A 21,649-nucleotide genomic window follows, 5' to 3' on the forward strand; every position below is an offset into this window, starting at 1 on the left:
ATGAGGTTAGAATTATCCGAGAGGCTTATTGATACCATATCTTCCAAAAAAATTGCTGGGTCTGGAATGGAAGGACACTGAAGAGACAAATACTCCTTGTTTCATTTATGGCAGCTGGTTGTTTATGTTAGTTACATTTTACATTATGTAGCATTTCTTCCTTGAGAAGTTACTATTCATTTCAATAAAGCCTAAGTAAATTCACCTGAGATAGAAGTAATAGCTTTTCTAAGCCCCCCACAACCCATTTTTTTCCAATTATAAAGTTCAGCTGCTTGTTTCCACCCACTGTAAAAAAACCACACACATAAAAATTTATATTTTGATCTTTTTTATTCCAAAGTTTTCAAAAGAAACAAAACAGAAAAAAACTAATGATCTAATCAAATTTACAGTTCAAAAATGTCTTTTGGCATTTAACAACAAGTCCTAGGAAACAAAATGACAGAGTATCTTGAACCGGACAAATAAGTTACCACTGGCAAGTTTGTGGCACTAGTAAAACAAAAAATAAAAAATTAACTCTCTTGATCATATAGATATCTCTATGAAAATCTTTTTTTTTCAATCTGTACAAAAGGTCTTTCTTCATAAATTATTTTTTTATAATTTAATGGCTGTCTACTATGTGATGTTTAAGTAACTGATTATTTCTTTATGTACAGAGGTTACATTTTGCAAATCTTACCCAGATAATGAGTATGGCACTTAGTTCAGACTTTTCTAGCAGCATCTATTCCCTCCCTCTAACCCTAATGCTTAGCTAATTGAAATAAAACATCAAGTAGCAAATATCTGCCCCCACATCTTCTCCCCCACATCTGGAAATACACCAGCTATAGGGAATGAGTTGCAAGAAGTCTGAACTTTGACAAAGCAGTCAATTCCAGGGAGCATAGAACCAATAATACCACAACTTTTTAAAAACTTTTTTTAAAAAAACAAAAGAACTAAAACAAAAAGAAACAAACACATTTCTTATGACTATGTAATTTACTAGAATCTACACTTCTCAGAGCAGCATTGACTTTTGAAACTATGAAATGTCACTGACATCTGTACTTGAATACTCACATAAAATTTAAAAACTTAAAAAAAAATAAGTGAAAAGAAAGAATTGCTTAGGCCTAGCTCCTGAGCTAGGATGATTTGGTCTGTGGTAACAGGGAGGGCCAGCAACCTGTCCCATTACAAAAGGAAATAAGCCTTGAGGTAGATAACTGATCATACACAGTTGACCAGACAAGTACACAGTTTTGGAAGACAACTTAATTTACCGTTTGATTTAATACACATGCGATCATAATAAAATGAGCTTTTAATAGCAGTGAGTTTTATCATCTAATATGTAAAAAGTACAAATAACAGTGTATTTGTTAAATCAGGAATTTCATAGTTTCAAAATTGTATTTTCTTCTTCTTCTTTACACTTAACACTTGTAGTGATGATGTAAAGTGTGGCACTGCTTGGATCCAAGTCTTCCTTCATGCTTTTTGTTTGTTTGTTTGTGTCCATACATCAATTAAAAATTATAAAACCTAAATGCAAATGTACAAAAAAAGGCACATTCTTCTAACCGCAAACTGGTCCGGCAACAAAATTAAAAGAGTACAGAAGACGTAACTGCTGAGACAAAAATCAGAATTATTGGTTACTGGCTCTTTGTTCTTTGGTAAAGTTACCTTTAAAAAGTGCCAAGTCTTTATTTACCTAATATAGAGAGCTAGTACCCAATCTAGTATGTTTTCTACTTACATCTCAGCTTATGTTTTGAAAAAAAGTCTTTTAGCTTTTGCCTTTGCTGTAAAAGCAAACGCTTCTATTTGCTATTTTCTCTGCACAGCATCATTCTAAAGCACTATTCATTACTAGAAAGGAAGGACAGAAACATTCTGTGGATTCCCCACCCCCAAAACTCCCCCACCCTAAAACTAGAACATCAATTAGCTTCTGGAAAAAGGCAAAAAGATTTTTTTTTTTACATTGCATCATACAGCAGAGTTCCTAACTAGCAGAGGAAAACTAATTGGCATAAGGCCTTACAAACAATTTATCCTATTAAAATTTCCCCAGTCAGAAAATGTGTTTCACACAAAACATTTCCCTACCCCCCAATCTTGCATTTCACAACCTTACATTATTATGTGAGGGGAAACAAAATCATTAAAAACACCTACTACACATTTTTAAAAAGCCAAATTTTTCAGCAATTTTAATCGACTACCTGTTAAAAGCCCTATCCTGCTGTTTTACAAGGCATAATAGACCAGCTCATTTGGTCAAAAGCATTCTACACCATTAGTTTGGACTACGTACTGAAACAGCTACAGCATTAAAAGAGTTAAGGCAAATTGGAATTGATAGAAAAAGGATAAGACACTTCACACTACCTTAAAAAAAAGGAGAGAGAGAGAGAGAAAGCTATGAAAATAGACCCTACAACTGCAACACTGCACTATAGCGACACTCACACGGCAAGCACAGAACATCGGCATGGATGTTTTACTAGTTTAAACTTCAAAAAACAAAAACAAATTCTTAATACGATAAAACAAAAAAACAAAAATAAACCAAGAGACTGATTCTGTCATGCACGTGAACATGTCTCCATTGCAATCTGTGCATGGACAGATCCCCCCCCCCGCCCCATTTATTTAATTATTTACCTTTATTTTAATTTTTTGCGTCGTTAATACTTGATAAAAAATTTCTTACTAAAATAAACCTGTTCAAGGGGGGAGGGGGAGGGAAACAGCTACTAGGATGAATTTAAGGATTTTTTTTCTTTTTTCTTTATGCACCTTATAGAACTTATAGCAAAAATAGTTTCAGTTGATTTCATTATAAATAACGTTTTCAAGAACCTGTGCAAAACTGTCAATAATTTCTAAAGCACAATTGATCAGTAAAATCCATGATTGTTTCAGCCTTTGCATCCTTCTCCAGGTGAGGTCAACAACACATTTCTGAAAGGGAGAGAAAAAGAAAAAGTAGAATTCAGTTGTACTCTTCTGATTCATAGCATTATATCCTGTGTGACCTGACTCTGCAAGTCTAGAAATAGAAAAGAGCAGATAACTACATATTCTTTGTGCCTGTGTATGTACAGGCAGATTTCTACATGTGGTTACTTTGGCCAAAGGGTTTTTACTTCTGGTTCCTGGGACTGCATTAAGCATACAGAATGGGGAAGCTATACTGATCTGAGCATAGAGGAAGGAGACATACTTTTCCACATCAATATCATCCACTTAATTTATTACCTCCACTTCACCCTAAGATTCCAGGGTGCATTACAACAATTTAAAACACATTACAAGCTTTTAAAAACAACTTACAATCACAAATGCAGGCTGGATCCTTCAAACAGGCCTCATGTGCAGGACAGAGGATGTTGTTGTGAGGCAGATTCATGACCAAGTTACAATAAAAGGTTTTCAAAAAGACTCGAGTTTCTCACTTGTTTCCATATGTGCATGCCTATAGCTACAGCTGAGATGCTCTGCAGGTTCTCTTGCCTTGTGAGGCAAGGTCAGCAGCCTTCTCAGCGGTGGTGCTCTCTGGCCTCCCTAGAGAGATCTGCCTGGCACCTACTTTGTTCTCCTCCTATTCACAGGCACAGACTTTCCTATAGGATTGTGCTTCTCTTTGCCACTAACATGTTAAAATATTGCTGCCATCTTCAGTTAGCAATGAAGTATCTTATGTATGAAGCAATTATAGATCTAGTAGCTCAGTGCACTAAACAATTTGCTGCAACAGCCATAAACAGAGAACTTGGTAAATCGCTTTATCTGGAGTTGTTAAGTCACTTTTATAATAAGTTTGACAAACTGATAGTTCATACAAGCCAACTTTGGTAAGCCACAGATATTCTGAAGATGTTCAATGTACCAAGTGTATGGAATCTATGGAACATGCATGCAGCTTCTCAGTTTGTTGCATCATTAAGTGAACATCAAAAAGGCTCCAGAAAATGATTGGAAGTGTCTGAATATACTACATGAAGAGTGTTTTCCCTCCAATTATTTTTTTCAAAGAAACATGAAAGCAACTTTACCTCACAATTACTTGTTTTGCTGATAAGTATATGGCGAATGATCACTGGACGTCTCTACTGTAACTTGCTGTTGACCACTGGCTTCCTGTAAGAGAAGAGATTGTAAGCAGGAGACACACAGCATTTAATTATTAGCTGTGATATTACAAAGGGTAAATTTGTATTGAGTTTTATCATTGACTGCATGTGCATCTTCCATACTTTATATCCCTTCCTGAAGACTCGGGGGGGGGGGGGGGAGAGATCCAGGATTCATACCAATGACATCTTTTGCTTATTGCAGCACTGATATCATTTCAGCAAGTTAAATTTATTGAAACATTACGTACGATGAAAATAATGGATTTTAACTAAAACACTCTCCCATTAATTAAAAAGAAAAACTACCTCAACTGGAACAGCTGCTGTCTGAACGTGTGTATACTGGGGTATGTAGGCTCCTTGCATAGCTGTTGTGGCAGGCATGTACTGCAAAGGAAAAACAGATTAATGTATTCAGCTAAATGAAACTAATACACACAACAGATGGTTCAACCCAAAACAAATGTGAAAGGAAGGGAGATAAGCCACTAGTTGTGTTCCACAAATGCTTTCAAAAGTGTGATCTAATAAACAGGTTGCACAACACTTCTTTTACACGAGGTTGCACAGAAAAGACCATCCTTGAATTTCACTTTTCTTATGCAGCATTCCAGCATAAAACATAATGCAGTCTTTCAATGATGCATGCCCTCCACATGCATTACCGTGTCTTTGGATACCACCCAGATAATTCAAAACACATAGAAAGCCCAACAGCATTGGGTTTTGTTTCTGCTTTAGGATGTAAGAAGAAAAGGAATTGGGTCTTCTCAAAACTGTTGCTAAGAGTGATATTTCTAAAGACACTGGCAATACATCTTCCCTTTAGGACAGAGGGTCCATTTGGCAATGCCAATTCTTATCTCCAGCCTAGAGACAAGGAGACGACAGGATGATTTATGCTGCAATCCAAAAACATACATCCACAGTAGTGCTATCAGCTCTGACAGTTCCGATCACACATTTTGGTGGAGAACCCCGTCCAAGCCCCACATCCCCTCTATTCTGATAGATAAAGGAGATTCAGCATTACAGTGCTCAAAGCTGTCATTGGTAGCCAAGTTTTACCTCTTTAATATTAAAAGTAAAATTTTCGCAAGTGACTAAGATGCATTGCAATAGAAAATGGATTCATAATGTATATGCAATTACTGGTCAGTGAAAACAAAATGTGACAGATGGAATACTCTAAATGTCTTTCCTATGGGCAGAATATATAGTAAATATGTCAGTTCTTTCTGGGTGTTATTATTATTATTACTAGAATTGCCACGTACTGTTCCAGTACTGCCCAATGAAAGGTGACTCATCTGCTGTGTCAGTGGACTTATCATTGATGCAGGCTGCAGTGACATGGTGTGGTCCATGGAAGGAGTTAATACAGTACCCTGTAAGAGTGGGAAAAATTGTTTCAGATTAAAGCAGTAAAGTTGTACACAGCTTCTGTTGGTTTACGTTTTACTGACACATGTTCAATTTTTCTTTTGTAAAGGTGCATGTAATTGAAACACTTCATTGATAGCAAAACATGGTGATGTGACAAATACAGTAATAGTAAGATCCATCTATGGGTCAGAAAAGACGTGGGTATACATGAAATCCTGCACCTATGAGGATCCCTTAGGCATTTTTGTTGTTTCTTCCCACCCACCACCCCACTACCCCCGATTATGAACCTAGTATTTCACCAACCCTCACCTCCATTTTCCTACCTCCAGGAAGAAGAAGAAGAAGAAGAAGAAGAAGAAGAGTTTGGATTTGATATCCTGCTTTATCACTACCCGAAGGAGTCTCTAAGCGGCTAACATTCCCTTCCTCCCCCACAACAAACACTCTGTGAGGTGAGTGAGGCTGAGAGACTTCAAAGAAGTGTGACTAGCCCAAGCTCACCCAGCAGCTGCATGTGGAGGAGCGGAGACACGAACCCGGTTCCCCAGATTACGAGTCTACCACTCTTAACCACTACACCACACTGGCTCTCCGGATATCCCATTAAGGAATTTGAGTTAACTTTGTGGGGTTCAACATGCTCCAAAAGGTTTTGCGTTAAGACTATGTGTTTGGAATGCAATGCTAACAAAGTCTTTCTTTTATATTAAACTGGAGAAATTTTGGAATCGGCTATTAAAGTTATTCCCAGCTAGGACTTTAAAGCAGGTTAATGTTATACTGGGCACTATACAGTGGTGCCTCGCAAGACGAAATTAATTCATTCCACGAGTGCTGTCATACACATTTTGTCTTGCGAAGCACGGTCGCGGGAAGCGCGGTTTGACGGAAAACAAACAAATCGCAAAACGTTTTCGCTTTGCAAGTCGCGGCCATAGGAAAATTCGTCTTGCGAGTCGCCCTTTCGTTAGCGAATGCCTTTCGTCTAGCGAGCGGCATTCGTCTTGCGAGGTACCACTGTACAGAAGAATATGGGCTCTGCCCAGTTTCACCGAAGCAGATATCTGACTGCACAAGCTGCTTTGCCTAATTACCAGCAATTTCTCCTGACACATTCCAAATATTCAATGTGGCTCCTCTGACACTCAGGAGAGGTTTGCAGGTGGTTGCTGTGTTGTGTGTGTTCTGCAGCGGGTAAGGAGCAGGAAAGCCCCCCTCCTGCTTTTGTAATTCAGCCTACTACGTTTCAAGTGTGGGCATGGATTTTAAGTGGTATTGAGAAAATCAGTTGCAACCACACCTCTATTGGCATTTTACCTGGGGGAAATTCATCAGCCAATGATAGACTGCAGGCAACACAAAACATGTATGGTGATTGTTATCCATGGCTTAAACTTGCTTTTCTTTAAGTACCCAACTTAAAGTACCCCCAGCCACCTTAATCTGGAGCAGCTCTCAAAGAGTAAGGGAATGAAGAACTATGACCTCCATGTCCTTCCTGCCTATGTGCTTCCCTGAAGCATCTGGCTGGCCAGTGTGAGAAACAGGATGCTGAACTAGATGGACCTTTGGTCTAATCTGGCAGGACTGTTTATGTTCTGCCAATAGGACTTTTTTCTGACCAAGTCATTTGAGGACTGCGGACTGTACTGGGGTAAGGAATTAAAACACAAGCACTGGGGGGGGGGGGAGGAGGATATCCCTGCCCCATAGGTTGCAAGGTTCTTTAAATTAAATTCAGTGTCAAAAATGTGCACATAGAAAAAGTCAAACCCTAACCTTTAGAGACCACAGACAGGGAGCTTTTGTGTGTCAGAACTATACAACTGTGGAGGGTTTACATGATTCTGCATAATAGCCCAGCAATCTCAGTGCCTTGGCTTTAACTGCTTTGCTTTCGATTTGCATATTGTTTATTATTTTGGAACATTTGTTAAGTGCTATTACTGCACTTGTGAGAGACGAGTTCAGATATTCTAATTATTCTAATAGGAAGTATCAAGAGAATCTAAGTGTCCAAGACAATTGCATCTGCTTTCATATGCAGAAAAGGCATAATCAAAGATGATTCGGATTTTGATAGCTGTACGGAGATCAACACCAATACTTTGCCTATGCTAGATTGTAAAGTGCTATTGTTTGGAAGCCGTGACACTGCATACATTAACACAAGAAACCTTTATGTGTATTGTCATTGCTGTATGAATACGGTTCTCTTTTGCATCTGCCATGCAGTAGTACAATGCAGGAGATTAAGAGGCATGTATAGTCTGTGCAATATTTATATGTTAATGGAGCTTTGTTCCTTTTCCCTGCTCTGTACAGGTGCATGCATATGCTTCTTCAACAAGAAACTCTTAATTACCTTGGCTCTTTTACCTGGGGAAGGGCTGTAGCTTACCAGTAGAGGAATTGCTTAACATGCAAGAAGTCCAAGGTAGGACTGGGAGAGACCCTGACCAGGAGAGCCATTGCTAGTCAGTGTGGACAATACTGACCTAGAAGGACCAGGCAGCTTTTTGTTTACATTAACCTCTTCCTTACCTCTGTCTTTTAATCAAAATTTGACTTCTAACTTCCATGCGCCCCAACCAACACAGCCAATGGTCAAAAATGATGGAAGTTGTCATCCACAATATCTGCAGGGTCACAGGTTCCTGGCCCCCATTGCACAGCTTTCCCTCTCCCCCTCTACCACTCCCAGTTATTACTTCATTCCACTGGATGTGGCCAAAATCAATTCACTAGCCACCTATCAAGATTCTACTATTCACTCTAGGAAGACTTGGCATAAGGCTAGGCTATCTATTATTGGGCTGCAGAAAGCCATACTAGTTGGATAGTATTTAGCATGGGCATTAAGAAATAGCTCCCACCAGAAAAAGAAATAACTAATGAAAATGAGGAACAAGTAAGAATATTGACCCAAATCAATTCTAAGCTAACATAGGCGAAAGTATGCAAACTTACAGGATGCTGCATTATATATGGTTGAGGCTGCATCCATGAAGGGCTCTGCATCTAGATAATGAAAAGGTTTTGTTTTGTTAAGAAAACAATCTTCACAATTTTAATGTATATTTTGCAAACATTTCAAAGCATCATGCTTTCATCTTAACACATTGTTCTGGTGGCAGTATGGCACAGAGAGGAAAGAGAGAAATCTCCAATTCCTCAAGTTCACTCTTAGGAAGAACTGGAATGAAAGTATGATCAGTTCAATATTCACTTCTACTCAACATGCAGCAAGCCGAACGTAGACAATCCTATTCTGACATCACAAAGACAGCCAGAGTACAGGATGTGATCTTCTCTGTGTGCTTTTCTCAGAGAGCATGGAGAGGGAGTGGTTCTGCTAAGTGGTAACATCTGTTTCCTCTCTCTCCAACTGACTGAGATTTGCATTATCAGAGATGGCTTGAGCCCTGGTAGAATGCCCAACTGTGATGGCAGGTTAACTGCAGAAGATTCTAATAAATATGCTAAATAGCCATTCTGCTTTTATTTTGGAAAGGAGGGGGAAATCTGCTGTAAAAGTAACAGCTAGTTGTGAAAAGTAGAGATTCAAGAAACTTGGGGAAATTGTTCCTTAGGTCTGATAAGGAACAGCTGTAAATTGGGAGGCGGGGTAACAGAGAAGAAGCTATTCCACAACATACAACTGCAGCCCTAGATCCCTCTTTGTTTGGATAACTAAACATGAGTGTTTAAATGCTGCTTGCCTTTTCCAATAAGTACTGATTAGAATTAGAACAACATACTGAGTTGGCAGTTTAGTAGGTTTAGAGACTGACTGGAAAACCAAGTGAAAGTAACATTTGCCTTAAAAAAAAATCAAACTGAGGACCTGAAGTAAGAGGAGAGTTGTGATGCACCCTTCTACCACTCCCTCCTGCACTTAGCTCTGGGGAGGTTAGTGGAGAAGTGGAGAGGCAGAGGGATGGAGGCTCTGTTATTTGATCTCACCCATCACTTTTCACCGCATGCTCTCTTGAGCCCTCCTTTTCGGTTGCTTTTGGGAACTTGCAGGTAGGAGGATTCTGGGGAAGTGGCTAACATACCCAAATAAGATGTGGTGCAGATGCCCCCAGAGTCCCTTCTCTGTATGGAAGCTCCCGTGAGGGCAGTGGGGTTTACTGTTCTCTTTGTGACCAGCCCAGCATTCAGCCTATCTTAACCCTGAGGAGAGCAGCAGGATCTTGTGTTGGCTGAACAAAGCTCTCTTCCCTGAAACCAGAAGAGTTTCCTCTTCCAATGGGCCAAGTGTTAACACACACAACTTTGACCTTTGCTACCAGAGATATTTCCTGGAGGTATGAGGGGAAGTGTGCATGTACAACCTTCACCCAGAGCAGTTCAACCCCACTTCCCAAACCATGCCTCTTTCCCATGCTCAGTCTCTTTAGAAAGAGAAAGACAGAGACCCACAAAGGGACTCAAGAGAGGTAGAGAGTAAGTGGCGTAGCAGGATTCCCCTTACCAGTTCCCACCCATTTCTCCTACGCTAGTGGCCTATAAATCCTGGAGAGGCTGGTAAAGTATCCTGAGAACTCATGGGATGTAGGGTCAGACCTCCACAGAAACCCCCTGTGAAGAGTTTGGGGCTAGAGCAGGAGCTTGCCCACCACCTTCATTGACTCTGAGCCATTGTAGCAACTTGTCTTGGCATCACGGGATGAACACAAATTCTCTCTCCCCCTTCAGTGCCAAATCCTCTGTGGGTGGGGTATTGAGCTGAGCCAAAGGAAAGCAAACAGCAGGACATTTGCTTTCTTGCAGCCACCCATCTCTCCCCATCAAGACTGGCTGAGGTCTTTCGCTTGTGTAGTGCTCTTCAGAGTGTCCCTGCACCTCCAGACAGTGTGTATTTATAACTGCTGACCTGAAACAGGTTTTGGGAGGAGTTTACTGTGCACTTGCAGGATATGTTTGAAAGTGGTAAGCAAGCTCTCTTTCACAGAAGCTTGTCTTGCTATTACTCATCTCCTCACTGGAAAAAAAACTCCCAATGACATCTGCCTTAGCAGTAAAATTAAGCAGCACAAGCTTCTATTTCATCATACTCCACACACTGATTTCTGTTCTACAGGAAACCAAGAATACTTCAAAAGCAAGTTTCTTGTGTTTCTCTTTCTGTCTCCGGCTGTTTTATACATAGAATGACAAAAATGGTAAGGTATTGCATTCCACAAAGCCTTCATGTGAGCTCTACACAAATTCCTACTAAGTATTTTAATAGCATATCCTTCCATCTTGAAATACAGACCTGGTATGTAGAAACTGGAGAAGCAATATATGGCGTGATAGACGTCTGAGTGATCATTCTGTTTGTTGCAATACTGTATGGCGAATGATAAAATCTAAAAGCACAAACACTTTTATTAATACCTTTAAAAGGGTACCATGGAATAACTTATGTTTAATAAATGTCTGATTGTACATACCCATTTTGTAAAGCAGCTGTAGTTGGATCATACGTAAGTGTCATTCCAGCCTTTAGGGAAGGGACAAAACATATAATCAATGAAAAGATTGGCTACCACTCCAAACCAAAACATTAGCACTAGCCCATCTGTCTGAAATAGTCAAAGTTGCTGCAATGCCAGCACTGCCTTAAATTTTGTGAAATTTTGTTGGCACAAGTGATATGCAGTAAGTAACCTGCTTTGGATCTCCCTTGTGCATTAAAAGATTATGGATCCAATCCAGAGGCTTCTTGCATGGACATGGAGCTTCTGAATACACAAGGGCTTCCTCATTCGCTACAACACCAGGACAGTTTTGCTTCTGCTACATTGCAATGGCTGCTCTGCAATTATACACCAAAGTACCATTGGACCCATGTGTGTATCCACTGTATACTTTTTCACTATTTTTATGTGCACCACTAAGAAACTTTTGAAATTAAGCGGCTTATAAATACCTTAAAGAAAGTACCATCTCTTTTGAGAGGCTGTTGGTAAGATCTGCCTTCATGAAGACTCAAAAAGGCCCAGCTTACATGCACGTGAAACAATGTGCAGGAACACAGTTGAGATGTTAAATTATGTGCAATATGTTCTAGAGCGATCTACTAGCAGAGTTTCAGTATTTGCAGCCATTTCATCGGGACGCCCAACTGGCTCCAGTGTTATTTGCCTTCAGACACCAGGTTAAAAGCTGGCTTTAAAAATAAGGACTCTGGGGTCAGTGAATCTTGCTTTTCTAAAATGGACAGTTTTCTGCTTCCCTGGATTTCCCCTGATTAGATTATATCATGCTGATTTGGTTACAGATATTTGACTATTTATCTACTGACTTTGGTGGTGTCTTTATTGAGTCTGTTTGTGAGCTACTATGAATTATTTAGGAAAAGCCAGCCTTTAAAAAAATAAATACATAAATATAGGGGGGGGGGGGGGAAATACATTCGTATAAATTATTTACAATGGGTTGCATTCATATAATTACAATGGGTTGTACTCAACATTGGGCTAAGGAGATAGAAATGTGTGTGTTCATGGAATTATCTCCCTTCCCTTCCCATAGTGCACTGTTTTGGTAGTTTTCCAGACCCTCAAGAACAGATTGGGGGAGGGTGCATAGGGGGAGAAGTACTGCTGGCGGGAAGTCCCATTGCACTCACGGGAACCTTAGCACTGGTTTCCGCTAACACAATAAGTTGGTTGAATATGGCCCAATATTTTAAACAGTGCATTTAAATATGTCAAGTAATGAAGCAGAATGAAGGATTGTAATATTCCATTGAACAATGCAGGAGGACGCCAAGACAGCACATCTCTTTGCAACTATTATTTTCTTAATGCACATCCATAGACACACATACACACACACTCTGACTAAAGGTTGAGAGGAGGACTTACAAGTCTCACCTCGCCTTCTCGGTGCCACGCTCTTCCATTCTGTATATATTTGTTCTGATTCTGTCTCTTTTTTTGTCCTCCATCTGCAAACTTGCACAACAAAGGTTCTGCAGGAGCTAAAAAAAAAAAAACCAAACCAAACCATTTAGGAATAGTCTACATAATAACCTTTGTGATATCAAAGTAAAGTGCATTTCAAAAGTTGCCGCTTGTGAAAAGATGTTACGTAGTAGGTTTCCCCCAAAATTATTTTGCTTGGAAACTGTAACGTTCAGATACATTTGATAGTAGTGATCCTTCCTTACAGTGTTTTCATGCATTCCTGAACACCCTGATTGCAAAGATTTGCTGTGTTTTAGTAGATACAAGCACTCCAACACAACAACAAAGGGCCATAGCTGAAAAAGGATGGATACATAGATTAATTGATCTAATTTGGAAAGCCTGGTTTCTTTAGGATGCATCAGAGCACACTGAGCTCTAGACTGAAGGAAGGGTCTGCAATGTGGAATCTGTTTTGATGTTATGATCAAAAAAATAAGCTGAAGAGGAGGAGTAGGAGTTTGGATTTGATATTCCACTTTATCACTACCCTAAGGAGTCTCAAAGCGGCTAACATTCTCCTTTCCCTTCCTCCCCCACAACAAACACTCTGTGAGGTAAGTGAGGCTGAGAGACTTCAAAGAAGTGTGACTAGCCCAAGCTCACCCAGCAGCTGCATGTGGAGGAGCAGGGACGCAAACCCGGTTCACCAGATTACGAGTCTACCACTCTTAACCACTATACCACACTGACAAATGGTTTACACAGAATTCTTCCCTCATTATAAGTTTCTGGTTGCAGGTGTGTTATGTACGAAGTCACACCTACGTACTCTGTTACTTCATTGCTAGCAACTCAATTTCGTCCAAAAATACTGTATCTGAGACAAAAGTATTTTTTTTTTTTGCCTCTGGTATTAAACCTGCTTTGGCTTATTCACTCATGCACTTAGGTGATTGATGTGCATGTGTGCAATGGCCCTACTGAAACCAATGGGATTTACTTCCAAACAAACAGCTATGGGCTGAGGTCAGTCACTTAAATGACACTTAAATGGCATTTAAAAGGCCATTAAAAAAGCTACATTTATTGTGCTACTTTATGCAACACATGAAAGAAACTAATTAGATACAGGTATTCACTGAACATTATTTACGTAAGTGCTCTGGTTGGATTACTTATATAAATTTTAAATGAGGACACTATAAATTGCTCTCAGGACACACAATATATGTTCTGGCATGCATTTCATATTTTCATAAGCCAGCAGAATCTTGGAAGGCTAACTCTGTGCTTTGCATTCAAAAGAAAAAGTGGCAAGTTATGAGCAGAAGCCACTTGAATTCATTTCTGTGGTTTTCATGTCTGGTCCTTTCCTTAAATGAAAACACCCTTTGAGTGTTTCAACAGCATCCCTTTACTTACGTATTGTTCCAGTACCACAGATTTCTACAGAAAAGGGTTCTCTGAGAAAGTAAATTACTTTTGACAACCGTGCAACTAATGGGTAAGGGCATAGATACAAAGATGCTGCAAAAGGGTTTGAGTGCTTTTTAAAAAACTCTTTCCAGTTTGAGTGCTTCTTTAACTCTTTCCACTGCGCAAGCCAGAAAGGTGACTTTCGGCGTTTTCTGTCTTGTTCTATACAAGTATCATATTGGATGATGAGCTAGCAGGTGGCCTTTACTTAATCTGATAACATATGCAGGTGAACCATGCAAGCACTCCTATTTTACAGACATGAAACCCAGGCTGAAGAATTGAATTTACTAAGCAAGCTGGTAAAGTGCAATAACCCAGTTTCCAAGCTCCAAGTCAAGTGCTCATGTCCTTCATTATAGTTCTTGTTCTGTTTTTGAAGTTTAACACAGGACACTTTCAGGAATGGCAATACTTGTCTCAGTCATACCCCATTATCTAAATGCACCACCTGCATCTGGCTGAAATAGAGTCCTTCTCTCTTTTTCCTTGTTATCCCTAATCACTGATTGGAAATGCTGTTGTAGTCTTGGCTTGTCACACTTTTTGCTAATAGTTTCCTTCCTCACAAATCTACAGTTAGGTAACATCCCAGACAGATAAAGATGCCTATAGAAATGTGCTGTTTCACAAAATATACATCCCGTGTTAGAATTGTGTATGTCAGAGGGATTAAAAACAAAACCCAGATCATGGATGGGTGGCACAGAATCAAGCAATCAGCTTGAATATTCCAAGGTGTTGTGACAATTGCCCTCCTGCTGTGGTTTTGACAGCATTCTGGGTTCAAACAAATATTTGATGACGTTCCCCACTAAAGGCTCCTGAGAAAAATTAGCAGTCACAGGATAAGAGGACAAGCCCTTTATGAATTGACTTTTCTCACAGTGGAAGGAATTTCCCCCCCAAGGACCTATTGTAATGCCTTTATTCAAATCTATGGTATAACTTCACCTAGAATACGGTGTACAATCTGGATCAGAAAGGATATTGTAGAGCTGGAAAAAGTGCAGAAAACCGAAAACCAAAATGGCTGCAACTGGGCAAGTCCCAATATGAGGAAAAGTTACAATATCTTTTTTTGGGAGAGGCAGGGGAGTGAGTAAAGTGGGAAATGATACAGACATTTAAAAAATCATGTATGCTATGGAGAAAGGAGATAAGAGGTACATTTTTCTCCCACTCATACAGTATTAGGCCCCAGAGTCATCTAATGAAGATGACTGTTGGGATATTCAAGATGGAAAAAATGAAGCGCTTCTTCACACAGCACACAGTTAAAACTATGGAATTTGCTACCATGAGTTAATGGAGGATAATGCAATGGCTGCTAGTCATGTTGGTGGTGGTGGTGGGGAAGATTGAGGCAAAAATATTCTAGCTCCACATATACATGGATGGTGTCTGATCTGGTGGTGAGTGATGACTGATGGGGGAAGAACAGCAGGAGAGAGCTGTTGGGCTCCTATGCTTGCCGACTTCCCTAGGCATTTGGTTGGCCTCTGAAGGAAACAGGATGTAATCCAAAACATCCGGAGAGCACCAGGTTGTGGAAGACTGCTTTAATGTTACCTTGTAGCTACCGCAGGCTGTGCCTGAGACTATGGCAGGAAGTGTAATCTTCAGACTCAATCTGTTTGTGCACTCTGAAGTTTTAATGTGGTGTTTCCACATACAAATTTACAAAAAAACAACCCTACTAAAACTAAGTATGCACATATTTTTTTACCAGCTGGTCTAGTCTCCTTGGGTCTGCGCAAGAATTTCCTGATCTGCTTCGCACTATCCAGGAGGCCCAACCTCCTTTCCTATAAAACTATTTAGCTATTCCATTTTCAGTTCCAAACTCTTGTTATTTTAGCTAAGCTGCACTATGACAACATGCTTTTCTTAAACAGATGTTCCTCCTCCTCCCACACCTATTCCATTGCCATCTTCTGGATTCTCCGTCCATTATGGCATTTCCCCCCTTCCAACTGAAATTTGCCAGTTTACCCTAGTTTCTGTGAAACTTGGCGTTACAAACATTTTCATGCTGCAGATTATTACTCACCCTTTACCTGGGAAGAGCTTTGCTAATGGCATGTCTCCTGAACTTGGGAGTGAAGCAATGCCTGCCCACTCTCACAAAGCCAAGAAACAAAGTGAAGGTCAAATGAGACAGATGACTGAAGACACACATAGGGCTCCAGTAACATAACAAGGTCAGCTGAAGGCATATGTGTGTGCGCGTGCATGTAATTATGAGGCAAGGAATATTGTGTAGTGGGAAATGGCATTGACGACCTGCTCTGAGAAGATGCTCATGCTGGGTAGCATACATTATGTAGTGGTCAGGGGAGATCCCGTAGTAGGCCTCCATGTGGGATCACCTGCAGGGGCTAAGTCAACCACAAATAACCAACCATTCAAAATTATGCTGCAAATTCTATAACATCTGGGAAAGTGCTATAGTTCAGTGGTTTGCCTGCAGGAAAGTTCCAGGTTCAGTCCTCGGTACCTTCAGTGCCCCTCTTTGAAGAATTAGCCATATCCCTCCTAATAGTGATACTAACCTAAACCCAGATTTGTCACTAAGTCTGCTGCTATTTCCATAGCTCCACCCAAATGGCCTCTAAAGGCAGTAGCTGCTATGGAGTCTGTTAAAGGTTAGTTCCTGTAATATGAGAACTGCGAGTTTCTTAGTAATGATAAGAGTATGGCACGGCAAAGATTAATTTACCTTTCCCCATCAAACTGTGTATTCTGCTGGTCAGAGTCATGCTGCTCAAAAGTGGCTGGTTGCTAAGTCAGCCCAGTTACCTAAACAACAGGTGTTTGCAGTAACATCGGAAAATGAAGTTTATTGTCTTTTTCTTTTTTTGCACTGGGGGCACCCTGGGAAATTCTACATTGAAACCCCATCTTGAAGAATGTGTGGCTACCACCCACACCAGGCCGGGGGGGGGGAGGGAGAAAGAACCAAACATGGGATATAGTCTGAAGGTACATGAGGTCACGACCTTGCTGAAGTTCAGCCGGTCTGAGGGTGGCCACTGCCTGGATGAACAATCACCAGGGAATCACATGTATGCAGCCTTGGGCTCCATGATGAAATAAAGACAGGATATAAATGTAAGAAAAATAAATAAATATTAATACTCTACCTTTGATTTCTTTCTTCACCTGAATTCTGCCATGCATGCTACTATTCTCTTCTTTTTTTATAGGATACAATTTTACTATCCCCAGAAAGTCAAAGAAAAGCACTATTTATTGTATAGTAAATTTCCTCTCTCACTCTGTTATCGTCTTCTGTCTTTCTGGTCATATTAATTTAATCCTATCCAGCAATAATCTGCTACTCCCTGGCAGAGGCTGATTATAAAAGGGTGTCAACTCTTGGCTTCAAAAGAGCCCATAGTAAGAAGTGCAATCAATTATCATGAGCTGACAGCTTTCTATCATAAGATGGGTTGGGACTCTCACAGCAGCAAATGAATAAATTAAGCTGCATTAGGAGAATGCCTCATGGACCTTTTTTGTTTCCTTGCTAATTTTTTTGTACTAGAAAGACGCAAGTTAATTTAGACAGGAAGAGGGGAGATCTAAAATTATCATAGTCACCTGGTTCTATATTTGGGTATCAGGTTTTCTCATTGAGATTCATTCACCTTCAGCGCTATTGAACAAGCTCGCAAAGCCACAGGAAAAAGGGGACTAATTAAAAATAGAAGCCTTGTTTGTTCCCCTCCCTGCACACCTTATCTAGAACTATTTACAGCTGTTGGGAGGACCTGTGCCCAAAGCTTCAGAGCAATCCTTCTAAAGCAGTGGAATGTTACAATGCTCAGAGTAGCAATGGCCTATATTCAGGGTCTTCAGTGTCCAGGCTCACATGGTTTTACAGAAAATGGGATAAGCACAGTAGTTGGATCACTGGAGTCAACAACACCCTTAATCTCTCTGCCCATACTCAGCAGAAGACTGGGGCTGTGTAATACAAATTCAGAGAGCTACTTTCCCTTGTCAGTGTTACAGTATTCTCAGTGCTTTTCCTATTATATGCAAACCTCTATAATGTAAAGAAAATGCTGCTGTGATCACAGAAATTCTACCAGCTATGCCCACTTGCTCAGTTCACAAGTTGCATGTGTCCTCATGAATGCATTCTGGGGATGAGGACTTGGATGTTCAAGTAAGGGTGTGTGAATTAGTATTGGGTCTAGAAGCCCACTAGCCCACAGGGGAAGGACTCAAGGGAAAGGTAAGGAAGAAGTGATGTTTCCGCATTCCTGAAATTTCTTCCTCGACCCCCCAAGGGCCTGAACAGCCCAGAGTGTCCTTCTTCAGGGCTCCAGACAGTATGTAACAGGGTTATTGTAGTGCTGTTCACAATCCTTTTAGATGCCACTTGCATAATCTAGTTACAGGAATCATTAGATTGTAACATTTTCAGAATAATATTTAGACCTACCAGAAACTCCTGGGGGTGTTTTAATAAATTTCCCATTAAAATGAGCAATTACTGCTTCACATTTTTCTGTCGATTCCATCCTGTGTAAAAGACAAAAAAGAGATAACTCTGTAATATTAACTTGCACATGTTTTGCTTTCTTATTAGGTCACAATGACAAAGCCTCCAGCCCAGCCCAGTGGTAATGACAAAACAAGGCTTGGACAATATGTGGATAAACATATGACTTGTGCACTCCCTTCATCCCTTTGTGCACTGTGATGTCTTTCCTCGTGGCTTGCTGGCCATTGTTTGCCAGCACATGCAAAGTGGGCCAACTGTAGTTTTCTGACAAAAAGGGAGGCAGTGAGTCTTAGTAAATGAACCCAAGGCTTGTTCCTGTAGTGCCAAACCATGGAGAGAAGCCATGCTTTGAATGTAGCGTGTTCCTGGTTCACTCCCCAGAATGTATGGCTGGAAAATCTCCTTGAGAGATGCTATTGGTCAATATTGAGATGGATGGACCAGCCAGTGATCTGACTCATTATGAAGCAGCTTCCTATGGTTTGGAATTATGTCTGTGTCCATATCTGTCTATCTCACTGTCTCTCCCCGGCTCCTCCTACAAGCTCTATGCAGTGCTTGCACATTTTTGTATGTGTGTGAGAAGGATGCGTTAATTGTGTGTTTTGAAAAATAAATAAATTTGGGGTAAGGTTTATGCTTCCCCCCATTCATTGTTCCACTATTAAAGACTGAAGGTAAACATTCAAATGGCAATGTTTTTCTCACTGTACATTGGAACTATCTAAAAAGGAAATTCAACTTGTACTGGGTACAAATACAGTTTTCCTTATTTAGTTTAACAGGATTCCTGTGTCTGTGATTACTAATTGAATTCAACTTCGTATATTACCTTTGTATGGATATGGCAATACTGGGTAATTATTTCTGAGTACTCATTGTTTAAGAACCCTTAAAAGAACTGAGCCAATTAAAAACATGCAAGGGAATAAGGCAGCAATATTAGGATTGGAATAGAAGGCAACTAACAACTTGCTTGATTGCAGTTTAATATTGTCTAATAAGTCAATATTGCCCTTGTGTCAGTCGTGTCCCACCTTTTAATAGTAAGAGAGCAATAAAATTCAAATTGCACCTTAAAGCAAAGGTGGTGTGAAAACCCTTTTTTTTTTCAAAAGTCGAGGCCCCACACCCATTCCACTAAGACCAGCCTTTCCAAACCTGGTGCCCTTCAGCAGTTTTGGACTACAATTCCCATCAGCCCCAGCTGCCATGCTGATTTAGAGTAGAACATCTTATGTTCTTTAACCACACCCACCTTTAAACATACACTTTTGTCTTTTATGGCTGGTACATTAATAATAAGCTGTTAATGCCAATATTTGACATTTGCACAATTCTCTATTACAGTGGTACCTCGCAAGACGAATGCCTCGCTAGACAAAAAACTCGCTAGACGAAAGGGTTTTGCGATTTTTTTAGGTGACTCACAAGATGTAATTTTCTATGGCCGTGACTCGCAAAAGAAGGCGTTTTGTTCCGCGAGGCATGTATCCACGAGGCATTCGTATTGCGCGGTACCACTGTAAGAAGAAGCGGGGAGCCTGAACTCTGCTGCGAGGAGAGCGGGCGGCGGCAGCGGGAGAGCAAGCAGGGAGAGCGGGCGGCAGGAGAGCGAGGAGAGCAGCCTGCCCAGCAACAACACTCCTCCGATCCCAGCCTTCCGGCTCAACGGAAAGCGGATCGGAGGCGCGGCGAGGCTCTCGGAGGAAGCAACAGAGGGAGTCCCGCTTGCAATGCAAGGGAAAGTCCATGCTGACCTTTCCTCTGCCCCCCTCCTCCCTCCACCTCTGCGAGGAGAGCTGTGGCGGGAGAGCTGCCAGGAAAGTGGCAGCGGCAGGAGAGCAAGCGGGGAGAGCGGGGGGCGGGAGAGAAGCCTGCCCGACAACAACACTCCCCCTCCTGCTTCCCCTCAGGCACAGCTCAAGCCCCGTCAGGACGACAGTGCCCGGCAGCCCAGCAGAGACGGAGCTGGGAGTCGCTGCTGCTGCTTCCCCCCCCATAGGAACGCATTAATTAAATTTCAATGCATTCCTATGGGAAACCGTGCTTCGCAAGACGAAATTATCGCAAAACGAAAGGACTCGTGGAACGAATTAATTTCGTCTTGCGAGGCACCACTGTACAGTACTAATAGGTGTATGTCATGCATCCTTGAATATTGTTTGACCCGTTAGTATTTTGGTTAAATGATCAGTCCTACCATCTTTGTTTTGAGTTTCTTGTCATGGTAAGATACTGTTTTCCATTGCTAAGCACCTTCATTTTACTTTAACTATAATTGTTCTGAGGATACTATTCATGAAGCGATATAAAAGACAGCTACCATCGTACCTTGCAAAGCCCACCCCACGACTTGTGCCATTGGAATCACGAAGTATTCTTGTAGAGATAACTTGCCCAAAAGGTTTCAGCATATTCTCCAGCTCTTGTTCATCCATTGAAAGTGGCAAATTGGAAATATATAGATTAGTTGGATCCTGCTCTTGTTGCTGGAAAAAAGCAATAAAAATAATGTTACTTTTCAGAAGAATATTGGAAATTTTGAATGTAAAATTGTACCCATGAGACTTACTTTGCTGTGAAAGTCTCCACAATAAAATGGTACCAACAGCAGTCAAAAGCTAAATATGTAATTTTGAAGTCACTGAATAGCAGTCTCTCAAGACTTCCCTAGGAGATCAATGAAACTCTTCTAGAGAAATGGCCATGGCCAAAATGTATGATTACATCTATTCATCATTACTATCATTCACAGAATAAGCACTTCCTTCTTCTGACAACATAAGCCATTATCATCTCTAGAATTACATTCATGGGAAAATAAATAGATAAAAAGGAATGTATTTGCTGCACAATGGAAGGGCTTTTGCCATGCTGGACACTGCATCCCTGAAAAAATTGTCCCAATTTTAATCAGTTCACGAGGCCTATTTTAAAAGTTCTGCAGAATAAAGTGGCTTTGCTCAGAGTTGGTTAAAAAACAAACAAACATGGCTCGGGTTCAAAGATTCTGATGTGCAAGTAAGAGACCCTTCTCTCATAGGTTTTCTGTTGCCAATTTCCCCTCAAGAAATCCACATCAGGACTCCTATCCAACCCCCTGAAGCAAGCAAGGGAAGTTGTAGACAGAAAGGGAATCTGTATGTTTGCACTGGAGTATTTGGCTCTAACTTGTTTTACAAATCTTATTCAAGTGAGCTTGAGATAAAATA

The 21,649-nt window shown here is 40.7% G+C and overlaps 1 protein-coding gene across 5 annotated transcripts in view; it reads right to left on the reverse strand.

Moving 5' to 3' along the window:
* Positions 1–314: 314 nt before the first annotated feature.
* RBMS1 (RNA binding motif single stranded interacting protein 1) overlaps positions 315–21,649 on the reverse strand; it is a 114,336-nt gene continuing 93,001 nt past the window's right edge. For 2 of the 5 annotated variants that reach the window (XM_033165822.1, XM_033165802.1), the window contains exons 5-14: positions 20,769–20,926; positions 18,372–18,451; positions 12,404–12,510; positions 10,976–11,025; positions 10,798–10,891; positions 8,502–8,552; positions 5,420–5,530; positions 4,449–4,529; positions 4,062–4,146; positions 315–2,967 (exon numbers count right to left, since the gene is read on the reverse strand). In XM_033165822.1, the coding sequence (XP_033021713.1) occupies positions 4,069–4,146; positions 4,449–4,529; positions 5,420–5,530; positions 8,502–8,552; positions 10,798–10,891; positions 10,976–11,025; positions 12,404–12,510; positions 18,372–18,451; positions 20,769–20,926 (810 nt within the window). In that variant the 3' untranslated portion in view covers positions 315–2,967; positions 4,062–4,068. Of the gene's footprint in view, positions 2,968–4,061; positions 4,147–4,448; positions 4,530–5,419; positions 5,531–8,501; positions 8,553–10,797; positions 10,892–10,975; positions 11,026–12,394; positions 12,511–18,371; positions 18,452–20,768; positions 20,927–21,649 lie in introns of all 5 variants that reach the window. The other 3 variants (XM_033165812.1, XM_033165784.1, XM_033165794.1) reach the window with 2 other exon arrangements.

The sequence above is a fragment of the Lacerta agilis genome, chromosome 1 (genome assembly GCF_009819535.1).
Source record: "Lacerta agilis isolate rLacAgi1 chromosome 1, rLacAgi1.pri, whole genome shotgun sequence".
Lineage (NCBI taxonomy): Eukaryota > Metazoa > Chordata > Lepidosauria > Squamata > Lacertidae > Lacerta > Lacerta agilis.